General features: G+C 39.0%; 1 protein-coding gene across 1 annotated transcript in view; it reads right to left on the bottom strand.

The window, feature by feature from the left end:
* Positions 1-801: 801 nt before the first annotated feature.
* The window catches only part of LOC117654780 (sodium channel protein type 5 subunit alpha-like), a 63830-nt gene continuing 50476 nt past the window's right edge, over positions 802-14155 (bottom strand). Inside the window, exons 20-23 of the mRNA XM_087893692.1 lie at positions 13862-14003; positions 12311-12411; positions 6855-7125; positions 802-3474 (exon numbers count right to left, since the gene is read on the bottom strand). Coding sequence (XP_087749818.1) covers positions 2318-3474; positions 6855-7125; positions 12311-12411; positions 13862-14003 — 1671 coding nt within the window. The 3' untranslated portion in view covers positions 802-2317. The remainder of the gene's footprint in view (positions 3475-6854; positions 7126-12310; positions 12412-13861; positions 14004-14155) is intronic.

A 14155-nucleotide genomic window follows, 5' to 3' on the forward strand; every position in this document is an offset into this window, starting at 1 on the left:
CCTCCCTTTAATCATTTACATGACCCATAAGTAACCAAAACTAGAAAGCTAGGTTGGAAAGATTACTAATCCATTGTCTCCTCTGGTAATTAACCAGAGGATTAACTTGCCTAAATAATAACAGGCAGGGAAAATCCTTTTACAATATGAGCTTCCTGGGCAGCAAAGTCAACACATAGTTATACATCAAAGAGAAAATATGTACCCACTCAGCAAAACAAGATAAGAACATTTCCACCAGAACTGTACATCAACCAAATTAAACATTTATAGAAGGCATATTCACACATGCAGCATACTCCACAAAAGGACCATTAAAACGTATAAATACTAATAGCCACAGTAACCCAAACTGTAGCTACCTTCTATGCTTCCAAATAATTTTTTTCCCCTTTCAAACAGCACATCTGGATTTCATTCTGATTCATTCTTGCGCAACCTTGGATAGGATTTGGGACTTCAAATTCTTTTGACAGGTGCTATTGGTGATGTTATCTAGTTGGGTCATGAGACACCTGCAAGAAAACAACCAAGCTTAGAGACCCCACAGTTTAGCCCTGAAGTACAGGTATTCTCTTCTATTTATTTGTGTTGCATGTTGCATCTTTCAAACTGTGAATAGACACAAACCGTGTTAACATTTATAAAGTTTACTTGCTATAAATAAGATATACTGGAATATGGAGAAATTCCAAAACTATTCCAATAGACCAAATAGAGGTCCAACAATTGTCAATATATCTTCCCTATTATATGTGTAAGATGTTCACAGGTTTCACACATTGCACTAAGACATTGTTAGCTTTACCATGGTTCGTTTAATAAGCCACAATTGGCTAGATTGCTAGAGCGCAATAAGACAGAATGAGAGTGTAAAGCAGAGTTGTTTGTCTTCAAAATATAGCAATAGCAACAGCACTTAAAGACTTATATACTGCTTCACAGTGATTTACAGTCCTCTCTAAGCAGTTTAGGGTCAGCCTATTGGACCGGGTCCTCATTTTACTGACCTCGGAAGGATGGAACACTGAGTCAACCTTGAGCCTATTAGGATCGAACTGCTGACAGTCAACAGAACTAGCCTGTGTTACTGCATTCTAATTACTGCGCCACCACAGCTCTTATTCTGGTTTTAGTCTTAATATTCTGGTTTTCCTAAAGGATGTTTCATTTTTTACCTACTCAAACTGCATCTGGAGCATCATGAATTCCTGTTCTGGAAAATAAACCTTTGGAAATGTACAAACCACCGTAAATAATCAGAAGAAGTAAAAAAAAAATGAAGCATTCAGAGATGAACCACTCTCTTTTCACATAATTTCAAAATACATTTCTAACAACACACATATATTGTTTCTATTCTTAGTGTACGTTCATACATTTTCATGCTGATGTAAGTAATCCCATTTCTTACGCTACGTGAATTCATGCAAGAACCATCCTATGGGTAGAAATGTGCAAGAGCAGAATTGTTTTACAAGAATTCTATTAATAATTGCCACACGGTCTGTTATATTCTATATCAATTCTTCTGCATAGGTACACTTTGAAAATTATCTCTAAGAGGCTTAACAGAGAGAAGATAATAACAGGGTTGGAAGGGGCTTGGAGGCCTTATCTAGTCCAACCCCTTGCTCAAACAGGAGATCCTGTCTCATTTCAGACAAATAGCTGTTCAATCTCTTCTTTAAACTTCCAGCGATGGAGCATCCACAACTTCTGGAAGCAAATTGTTCCACTGGTTAATTGTTCTCCCTGTCAGGAAATTTATCCTTAATTCCAGGTTGTTTCTCTCCTTGATTAGTTTCCATCCGTTGCTTCTTGTCCTGCCTTCAGGTGCTTTGGAGAATAGGTTGGGCCCCTCTTCTTTGTGGCAGCCCCTCAAATATTGGAACAGTGCTATCATATCACTCCTAGTCCTTCTTTTCATTAAACTGGACATACCCAGTTCCTGCAACCGTTCTTAGTATGTTATAGCCTTCAGTCCCTGAATTGTTCCATCCAACCATCACTGAGGTGACACAATGTCTGTCCTTTGGCATGACACAGACTGACTCTAGAAGATACTATAAATCATTAGGGCAGAAATGAGAAAGGGTTCCCAGAATTTTCAGACTATCACAAAGAACAAAACATCCGGAATGTAGGTGGTTGGGAAACTCTGCTGCAAGGCAATCTTTAATTCCCACTGAGGATCTGTAAGAGTTTACACTAACACTAATGGAGAAGCTCTTGAGTTAACTATTTATGACAGTATTATTATTATCTGTTTCCAGGAAAACCCTGTTGTGACAAGAGAAAAATCATGAGAGGAATATCACTTTGTATCATCCTGACGGTCAGAGGACTCCTCCTGTTGAATGTCAGGAGCGATGCTAGTCACATTACTATAGGATGGAGGAATGACCACCGAAGACAAGCTCTGAGAATTATTGGACTGGCTGCCTTCATTTTCACTCAGACTGAACACAGATAAGTTTTCCTCTTCTGGAATATTCTCCAAGGAGATAGTTACAAAGGGTTCCTGAGGCGCTTCCTTTCCTGCACTCTGAAGAAGATGCATCCGAAAAGCTCTTTGAATTATGATGGCAGACTCATCCTGCTTTCTCTTGGGAGTTGTCACGATCGGCTCATAGGCAATCTTCTCCGGATATTTTTCTTCTATTTGGGACTCAAACGAGTCCATTTCTCCAGATTCTCCCAGCACCCTTTTGGTAAAAGCAAACAAAATATCCAAACAGTGGATTTTATTCCCATTGACTATCGGAAGGTCCATGGACAACAGCTGCTGGCTATTTGGTTTTGGTATTCGTAAAGGTTCTGCCAGGGCATCTGCAAAGTTGGACAGTGCCGAGTAAGAGATAAACTGCGTTGCTTTGGGGTCGAATTTTGCCCAGATCTCATAAAAGATTTCAAAGTCATCATCGCCTAGTGGTTCTGTGCTCTCTTCGGTGGCAACATTCAAATTCTCAATGATGACAGCAATGTACATGTTGACTACAATCAGAAATGAAATAATGATGTAGCTGACAAAATAGGCAATGGCCACCTTGCTGTTGACGCAGGGGCTCTTCTGTGGGATGGGGTTGATGTTCGGAGCACACACATATTTGTCGTTATGGAGGAGCATCGGCCCCAGAAGCTCATCCCAGCCGGCAGATGTTGTTATCTGGAAGAGGCAAAGCATGCTGTTGCCGAACGTCTGGAAGTTGAAAATATTGTCAATCCCCTGGCACCAACTCGCGCAGGAGAAATTAGCCATGCCAAATATAGCGTAAATGAACATGATCAGGAAGAGGAGGAGCCCGATGTTGGTGAGAGCGGGAAGGGACATCAGCAGGGCGAAAAGCAGGGTGCGCAGTCCTCTCGCGCCTCGGATCAGCCTCAGGAGGCGACTGATGCGGATCACACGAATGACACGCAAGATTGTTGGCGGGAAATTGAGACGTCGCCAAAGCTGGGTTGCTGCAAGGCCTGGGGGAGGAAAAACAAAATAGGCTTGCAATGAGTCTTTTGATTGAACTTGAGCTGCCTTGAGTAGCCTTGTGTGAGTAGGCAGCAATACAAATTTTCTAAAACAAACCAACCAACCTGAAACTCTATTCTTTAATAGAAATAGTCCTCGATTTACAACAGTTTAGTTAGCAACTGTTCAAAGTTACAACGGCACTGAAATATGTGAAAGTTACAACGGCACTGAAACCAGACCCAGGACTGTTTTTTTCATAGGGACCTTTGTGCCATCCCTATGGTCACGTGATCAAAATTCAGATGTTTGGCAACTGGTTCATAGTTGTGACCGTCGCTGTGTCCCAAGTTATGTGATCCCCTTTTGTGATCTTCTGACAAAGTCAGTGGGGAGGCCAGATTCACTTAACAACCAGGATACTAACTTAACTTCTGCAGTGATTCACTTAACAACTAGGGCAAGAAAGGTCATAAAGTGGGGCAAAACTCACTTAATCAATGTCTCACTTAGCAACAGAAATTTCAAGCTCAATTGTGGTCGTAAGTCGAGGACTAGCTGTACTAGTCCCAAATTCCAACCATTTGTTTAGGAACCGATCAAAGTTACAACAGCACTGAAATAAGTGACTTATGAATGTTTTTCACACTTATGACCATTTCAGTTCCCCAGGGCTATGGATCAAAATTCAGACATTTGGCATGTATTTATGGCGGTTGCAGTATCCCAGGGGTCATGCGATCCCCTTTTATGACCTTCTAACAAGCAAAGACAATGGGAAAGGCAGCATCATTTAACAATCATGGCACTAAGTTAACAGCTACAGTGATTCAGTTAACAGTTGTGGCAAGGAAGGTCATAAAACAGGGCAAAATTCAGCTAACGACTGTCTTGCTTAGGAAAGAAAATGTGGGGATCAATTGTGGTCAAAAGTCAAGGCCTACTCATCCCCTCGGCCTTCCAGAAGGGTCTGAAAACTTGGCTCTGCTAGTTGTCTTGGGGGCCTTGATGGGGGCACTAATGAAGTAACAGACTGCATCTCCGTACAGTTCGTGCTTTTTGTAGTTTTTATCTGATTTTTGTTATTACTTTTAATTTATTTATTTTAATTTATTTATTTTATTATATTTCTATACCGCCCTTCTCCTGCGGGACTCAGGGCGGTGTACAGCCGAGATAAAACATAGCATATAAAATTTAAAAACAGTTTAAAAAACAATTAAATAATTTCGGCCCAAAATTTAGAACAACCCAATTAAAACCGAATTCAATTAAAACTGAGAAGATGGGATCAAGCCAGCCCGGCTAGATGGAATAAGTGTGCTTTCAGGGCCCAACAAAAAATCCGGAGGTCTGATATCGTGCGTATCTCAGGGGGTAGGTCATTCCAGAGGGCAGGTGCTGCCACAGAGAAGGCTCTCCCCCTGGGGGTCGCCAGCTGGCACTGTCTGGCCGACGGCACCCTGAGGAGGCCCTCTCTGTGTGAGCCAACCAGTCGGTGGGAGGCTATTGGCGGCAGAAGGCGGTCTCGCAGATACCCTGGCCCTAAACCATGGAGTGCTTTAAAGGTGGTCACCAACACCTTGAAGCGCACCCGGAAGACCACAGGAAGCCAGTGCAGCTCGCGCAGGAGAGGTGTCATATGTGAGCACCCCGTCGCTCCCATAATCCCCTGCGCGGCTGCATTCTGGACTAACTGCAGCCTCCGGGTACACCCCAAGGGGAGCCCCATGTAGAGACCTTGCAGTAGTCCAGGTGGGAAGTGACGAGTGCTTGAGTGACCGTGCGTAGGGAATCCCGATCCAGAAAGGGGCACAACTGGCGTATCAGGCGAACCTGATAAAAAGCCCCCCTGGCCACGGCCATCATATGCTCTTCTAAAGACAGCCGTGCATCCAGGAGGATGCCTAAGTTGCGAGCCCTCTCCGTGGGGGCCAGTGATTCACCCCCAATAGCCAGTGATGGTGCAGCTGGCTATATCGGGACGCCGGAAACCACAGCCACTCGGTCTTGGAAGGGTTGAGTCGGAGCCTGTTTCTCCCCATCCAGGTCGGCGCGGCCTCCAGGCACTGGTACATCACTTCAAGGGCATTGTTGGGGTGTTATAGTTGTGATTTTTATTGCACTGCAAACCAGACCACTTCACTGTGGCTAGTGAGACGGGCTAGTGAGACGGGCAGCACTGTGGCTAGTGAGACGGGCAGCATATACTTTTAATTAATAAATTTAATTAAATCATCGGCATAAAAATAACATACTGAAATACTGAATAATTAAACAATGGAAGATTGTAATTTAACATAAATATGTATATTACTATTAGAATTATGTAAGTCTGTTAAATACAACAAATATGATTGTTAATATTTTATTTGTAGTAGAAGGAGTGACATTTAGAATATGGTGATTGGCATAAAAATAACATATTGAAATATTGAATAATCAAATAATGTAAGATTATAATTCAGCAACATATGTGTACTATTACTAAAACTACATAAGCTTATCAAACATAGTAAATACCGTGAATATTATTTTATTTGTACTAAAATGTAAGACACTCAGGTGCCACCCTATTCACACACTGATATGTTTGTAAAAAAATAAAATAAAATAGTAAATAAATAAATAAAAGCAGATTTTTAATGATGGGTAAAGGTGGTTGGGATCTAGCCCAAGAGAGCAAATTGGTGGATTATTTTCTTGAAACGTGTTTCGCACACATACATGGACACGGGATCCAGAGATTCATTGGTTTGTTGCTGTGCCAGTTTGCTTTTTCCAAATTCTGAATTATTTCTCTTCCATGCAACACTTTACAACCAATTCTTGCAACCATGCATTCCTAAGTCTGCATTACACAGGTAATCCTCGACTTACAACAGTTTATTTAGTGATCGTTCGAAGTTACAGCTGCACTGAAAAAGAATGACTTATGATCATTTTTCCACACTTACGAGCATTGCTGCCTCCCCATGGTCAGGTGATCAAAATTCAGGGGCTTGGCAACTGACTCATATTTATGATGGTTGCAGTGTCCTGGGGTCATGTGATCAGTTTTTGTGACCTTCTGACAGGCAAAGTCAATGGGGCAGTCAGATTCACTTAACAACTGTGTTACTAATTTAACAACTGCAAAGACTCACTTCATAACCGTGGCAAAAAGGTTGTAGAATGGGACAGAATTCATTTAACAACTGTCTCACTTAACAATATAAATTTTGGGCTCAATTGTGGTCATAAGTTGAGGACTACATGTACATGTGAAGTGAAAGTTTGTAATGACTGTAAATAAGTATGCCATGCCAAATATTATCTGCATTGTAGCTTATTAGCATTGGCAAGCAATAGACCTTGTAAAGCAAAAAAAAAAAAAAAGTCTACTTACTAATGATTGAAAGAATGACAACCACCAAATCAAATATGTTCCAGGGGTCTTTGAAGAAATAAAACCTCAGAGCCAACAGTTTCATTATGCACTCGCCAGTGAAGAGGGCAACAAAGACACAGTTGATCTTTTCAAGAAGTTGGTCAGCAGCCACATCTTGTCCTTCATATTCGACCGCCATGACCACCACATTTAAGAAGATAAGGCTTATAATGAACAGTTCGAATGCTTGCTTGTTTACGATATCAAAAAGAAATCCTTGGAACTGGTTCTGTGGAAAGGAGGGAGGGAAAGTGGGGGGAGAAGGAAAGGAGAGGGAGGGAGGGACAGGAAAAGAGAGGGTAGGAGGAAAAGAGGACAAGGGGCAGAGGAAAGAAGGAAGGAAGGAAGGAAGGAAGGAAGGAAGGAAGGAAGGAAGGAAGGAAGGAAGGAAGGAAGGAAGGAAGGAAGGAAGGAAGGAAGGAAAAGAGAAGGAGGGAGGGAGGAAGATGTTAGTGCCAAGATTCCAAAGCAGTTCAAATAATTGCATCAAGTCCTTTGATAATTATTTATCCCAATCTGGAAGTCACTAATAGAACCTAACAGAACCAGGAAGACAGAAAGGGCGATTATAGAAAATACGATTTCAGTAACAGAGTGGTCAATGCCTGGAATACCTGACTGTGGTTTCATCCCAAAACCCCCAAAATTTTAACCTTAGACTGTCTACTGTTGACCTCACCCCATTCCTAAGAGGTCTGTAAGGGGCATACATATGAGCACCAGCGTGCCTACCATCCCTGTCCTAATGTTTCTTCTATTTGTACCTTTTTTTGTGTGTGTAAATATTTTTTTTATTTTTTTCAAATATAAACATAAAATATAACTTTCAAGAACAGAGTCTCGATCTGGTCATAATTGGTTACTACGCTTACATTCCTTTAACAAGCTCCATTCACAATTTCCCATTACATCTTTTACGGATAAAAATTCAAAACATAAAAGAACAAATTTTAACATAAAGTCTAGCATCTTCATCTAAACAAATCTATTATATCAATACAATTTTAATTTCAAATTAACTTTTGCTCATTTTTATATCTATATATCAATCCTGATTATATCTTGTTCTTGTTCTCCTTGTATCTTTTACCATCAATGTCAAAATAATTTTTAACAATATTCTAACCTCTTATTCTAATTATTTACCTTACAATTTTATCACCAAAAATCTTAATTTCAAATTCAGTACAACTCCATTTTTATTACACTTTATAAAACAAAATTCTATCTAATTCTTAATCTCTTGACCCTTTTCCTCAAATCTTAATATCTTAAACTTTATCCATTTATCTTTGATTTTATCCCACTTATCATCTATTACACTTTTCATGTTACACAGGTTTATCACAAAAACATATTTTATTTAAACTAATTTCCAGTATATTTTCTTCCATACCTCCCTCTATTGTTTGGCTGTTTTCCAGCATATTATGCTTGGCTGATTCCCAGCATAGTCTCCTCCAGAGCACCAACTATTTTTGGCTAATTTCCAGTATAGTCTCCTCCAAGTCTACCACCATTATTGGCTGATTTCCAGCATATTATGTTTGGCTGATTTTCAGCATAGTCTCCTCCTAAACTCCCTCCATTGTTTGTCTGATTTCCAGCATAATCTCCTCCAACTCTCCTCCTTTTGCTTGGCTGATTTCCAGCATTTTATTGGCTGATTCCCAGCATATTATGTTTGGCTGATTTCCAGCATAGACTCCTCCAACTCTCCTATAAATGTTTGGCTGATTTCCAGCATTTTAACTAGTTTCCAACATATTTCCTCCAAGTCTCAAACTCTTATCTAGTTGGTATCCATCCCTCTTATTTTAATTTTCTCTTATAATATGATTATCTATTTTGTGTCAGTTTCCCAGCATGCTCTTTCAAATTAATTCTCAATATATTTCATAATGATAATAATTTCCAGCATATATTACATTAAATCACAATTTGTTGCTAAAATCTGTGTATCTTATAGTTTGTTCAATAAAACCTTAGTTAAGCGTAATCACCAATCTAGCATTTGTTTGCAAATTAAAATTAAAACATATTACATCAAGCAGTAAATTTTCTTAAAGTTGTCTCACATTAAAATATACTCTTCTTTATTGTTTTTAACCACCTATATATCATCCTCTATTTTAGTTGCCATCTCTTATTTTCTATTTTTATTACTCCAAAAATCCTCCTGTTTTTATCCAAAAATCATATATACCTTTAGGCTTTTAAACTTTACATTTCAATTTAGTTGCATTTAAATTTATCTACTTTATTTTTCCTTTTCTTCCTTTTTCTATCTGTCCATAAATGTTCCATTTCAAAGTTCATCTGCTCAAATTAAAAAATTCTGTATGTCCCTTTAATGCTTTATAATGTCTGTTCCATGCGTGATGCATCAACTTCCTGTCTTTTGTTCCTACGCCACACCTAATTTTTTTTGCTAATCTTGTTAATTTCCATTGTAAAATGTCCAAAATATTCCTTCTTTCTTCTTAAAATCATCCAGGACAAATTCCATAGATCTAATGTTATTTTCAAAGTAATCCAAGATAAAAAGCCATTTAAAATGTTTCTTTTCCAAACGGAAAGGGAAATCTCTTCAATCCACTCTCCTGCTTAGTCACCGCAGACTCCATGGCAATTATGTAGCCATCCGTCTGTCTTTCTTCATTAGCTTCATTAACTTTCAAAGGTGTAAACTCCCATAGATACCTTTCTCCAATCCACTCCAAATTAAAAAGTCACTTTTCTAGGTTGTTAAAAGCCAATTGTTCCAAGCAAAATTTACTAAAGCAAGGTCTGTCTTGGGTCTTTATTTCCATTTTTTTTCCCTTTTAATCTTCAAACCACATAGATCTGTAGCCGCTATTTAAAGTTTGGGGTCTTATTTTTTTAAAAAAATCCAAATAATCATGTTGTTTTGCCTGGGTTGGTGTCACTCACCCAGCTTCGAGATACTCGCTCTTTCTTCTTCTCTCCTGCACGATCTTGTGTCCCGGTCCACCGCAGCTTTGTGGCAGCCGCCATGGCTGCCTACCCCCACCGCCGACTTCGAGGATTCCCTCTGGCCTCCGAGGAACTTGCCTGTTCCTCTTGGCACACCGAGGTGCTCCTCTTCACCCCCCATCCCTGCAAGATGGGAGTCGGTCCGAAGATCGATCGGACGGTGGTTTGTCAGTTGGGGTTTTCGTGGGCTCATTAGAGCCCGCTTTTCAGCACTTCAACCTGCATTTACTCTAGTAAATCTTCAAAGATTCTATTTGAAATGCATTTTATTCGAGACGACCACGAAACTTAACACCGCTATTTCCCCGACTGTGGCGCCGCGGCTCCAGACCGGAAGTCCTATTTGTACCTATTTTATGTATCCAATCCATGCTTATACTTATTACCAAATATGTTCTTGACAAATAAAATAAATAAATAAATAAAATATACTCTGAGGAAGTCCTCAGAGGACTCCGTCTTCATCTTCAAGGAGATGTTTCTATTGCTGTTGCTGCTGCCCCAAGTTAATTAAGTTCCTTTATGATTCCTCTATGAGGAATCAAAGAAACTGCCCCAGAGATTTGGCTGATCAAGTTCAAGACATTTGATTGCTTTCTTCCTGCCTGGCTGAGGGGCAGTAGTGATATATTTGATTTCCTTTTTTGCAAGTAATGAAAAGAAATTCATTTCCATAGGATTCACAGCATCTCCAGGGACCAGATGATCTTAGTTCAGTGCTTCCCAAAACTTTTCTTTCCTTATTGAAAATTCGTTATCGGAAACACCTTTTTAGGCAATTTAAAGCATAAATATGGGTTTGCCCAAAGAAAAAACTACTTTTATCCCATTTGGAGTAATTTATTCCAGTTTGTGTAACATCACCTTAACTGAAAGCACCTGAAGGCAGGACAAGAAGCAACAGATGGAAAGTAATCAAGGAGAGAACCAACCTAGAACTAAGGAAAAATTTCATGACACTGAAAACAATTAGTCTGTGAAAGTTGTGGGTGCTCCATCACTGAAAGTTTTTAAGAAGGGAATGGACAACCCTTTGTCTGAATTGGCATAGGGTCTCCTGCTTGAGTAGGGGGTTGGACTAGAAGACCTCTTTGGCCCCTTCCAACTCTGCTCTTCTGTTTTTCTGAATAAAATTTTTGTACTTTCTGTATTAACCAGCTGTAACGAATGCAGCTTGGTTGGCATTTTCCCTGTGATTCAAGATGGCAGATTTATTGCAAACTAATCTGAGCTGACTTTGGCATAGTCTTAAAATTTTGTTACTTTTACTTTAGTTTTATAAGAATGCAACTAGTCACCCGGTTATTTAGAGATTGATGCATCTACAGGAACCCAATTCCGATGGTTGACCTTTCCACAGTCATTTGGTTGCACTTTGGATGCTTGGCAACTAACTGGACTGCATTTACAACTTTTTATGATCACACAAGGTGCTTTTTTCAGGATGCAACCGGACTTTCTGATTTTTTCCTTGAAGATAATTTTGCTTCTCATCCAAGAAGCTTCTTCAGCTCTGACTGGATGGTGGGAAATGGAACAGTTTATATTGCTTGCAGACAGCTGGTCATTTGCATCCTTTTAGAGAATTTTCCATTCCCCACCATCCAGTTAGAGCGGAAGTCAGCGCACCAATATGCTTACCGTCCCTGTCCTAATGTTTTCTTTTATTCGTATCCTTTTCATGTATGTTTACACTTGTATCTGTCATTAAATACATATATACATACATACATACATACATACATACATAATCAGAAAGTCCAGTTGCCTCCTGAAAAAAAGCACTTTGGGGACAACCATGACCTGGACGACTGAGAATCTCCATAGAATTTTACAATCATATTTTACGATGCTTTGGCTGAAAACTGACATTTATTTCCAGTTTTCAGCAACACTGGCCCATAGCAAACTATGGGGTCACTTAATGACCACATCATTTAATGATTGCAGTGTTCACTTAATGTCCATGGTGGCTACATTACAACTGCTGCATTTCCTTAATGATTACCAAAAAGAAGGTTGTAAAATTGGGTTGGTCATACAGGCTTTATTATAGTCGTAACTCCTGGTCTATTTGTAACACATTGAATCATGGTAATAGCACTTAGACTTATATACCACTTCACAGTGCTTTACCAGGCTCTCTAAGCGGTTTAGAGAGTCAGCAACTTGCCCCCAACAATCTGGATCCTCATTTAACCAACCTCGGAAGGATGGAAGGCTGAGTCAACCTTGAGCCAGTCAAGATCGAACTGCAGGCAATCAGTAGAGTTAGCCTGCAATGCTGCATTCTAACCACTGCGCCACCATGGCTCATGCAGGGGAAAAATGTTTTATGTTTAGCTTTAATAGAATTTCTGAAAAGTCTTTCCAAGTTAGTAATAATAAGAATGCATTGATGTTCACAAGGGCCTTACCAGAGGTCGTGGAATAGTCTTATGTGGTTTCTTGCTACCAAGCTTTTTTAGTGCATTATAGTATTTCTTTTGATCCTCTGACAAAAAGATGAGTTCTCCACCTAGGTATAAGAGAATAATAACATTGCTATTCAATTTCGAAAGCATATTTTTATCTGCATCTATTTATCTCTGTTCAAAATACAAGAATTGTCCAAAGCCAACTAAACAGCTAGTACCAATAAACAGAATTTTCAAGAGACAAAGTTTTTTACAACTTGAATATTTATTGACTCGGTGTTAAAGATGGATGGATGCATCATCTTCTAAAATATAGTCTTTAAGTTAACTGAAAAAAGTTCCTGAATTTGGGTACGACTATCCTAGAGTTCTAAAATGTTAGTCATAATTATGATATAATAAGAATAGAACTTTCTGGTTCTTTAAATGAAATACTTTTTTCTCGTAATCTCTTTGTGCACTCCATAAAGTCATTTTTATTGCTTTTTTGTTTCTAGAAGTCAAAGTGACTTGTAGCTACTTTTGTTACTTCTGTTGCTTGGAGCTTCTTAATTTAGTTTGTGACGCTCATGAAATAGAGACACCATCTAAACTAAAATATGGCCTCTGTTTTGATTTTCTAGGACATGTCATCTGATTGACTGTATGACCTAAAAAAAATTAGAGAATACATGTGCTATCTAAACTACTAAAGATAGCGCTGCCAGTAAGTGAATCGTTGATGGTGGTTACTAAGAAACCAAGAGCAGGCCAAGAGCACCTCCGGACACCGACAGACTCCAGGAATTAAGGAAGTGATAACTAAAAGAAGTCATGCCTGGGCAGAAGGTTTTGCTTTTACAATCTATGGAAATAAGATGATCATGTTCTTTGAGACAGTTCTAATAGTCTGGTGCCTTAAAACGTCTAATTGGTTTTGCCACAAAAGGTTAACCCAACCTGTCTTTCCGCAGACTTTCTACCTAAGATTGTACAAGTGGTAAGGCAATACAGATAGTCCTTGACTTACAACAGTTCATTTAGCAACCATTCAAAGTACAACGGCACTGAAAAAAAAATGACTTAGGCATCCCTATGTCCACATGATCCAAATTCAGACACTTGGCAACTGGTTCCTATTTACGATGGTTTCGTTATCCCAGGATCATGTGATTCCCCCTTTTGTGACTTTCTGACAAGCAAAGTCAATGGGGAAGCCAGACTCACTTAACAACTGTGTTATGAACTGCAGTGATTCACTTAGCAACTTAGCAGGAAAGATCATAAAATGAGTCAAAATTCAAATAACAAATGTGTAACTTAGCAACAGAAGTTTTGGGCTTAATTGTGGTTGTCAATCAAGGACAACCTGTATATAAAATGAGAGCAAGACAGATTATCTGTTGGGGATTATTCTCTTTCTATCTGAATCTTTCCTAGGACTATATTCAACTGCCATATTTCCTATGTCTTCCATAAAACACAACAATGACACATTGACATTAGATACACTTGAAAGAGTTTGTAACTGTTTGTCTTCATGAGTCTTGGCTGTCTATTTATGTTAGATACTTATCTTTTTTCTTTGCTGGTTAAAATTGTCAATAACCACACCAATGAAGAGGTTCAGCATGAAGAAGGATCCAAATATAATAAAAACCACAAAGTAAATGTATGCATATATGTTGTTTTCAAAACATGGCTGGGTGGAATTCTGAAATAAGAAAAAAAAAATACTGAGGAAAAGAACATACGGTAATTAGGTATAAAACACAGGCTAATTTAAATTTAATAAGTTAAGTTATTAAACTTAAGTGAATAAATGTAATAAGTTAAGTTATTAAACTTAAGTTAATAGATTTAAGT

The sequence above is a fragment of the Pantherophis guttatus genome, chromosome 4 (assembly GCF_059756535.1).
Source record: "Pantherophis guttatus breed Tessera chromosome 4, ASM5975653v1, whole genome shotgun sequence".
Taxonomy (NCBI): Eukaryota; Metazoa; Chordata; class Lepidosauria; order Squamata; family Colubridae; genus Pantherophis; species Pantherophis guttatus.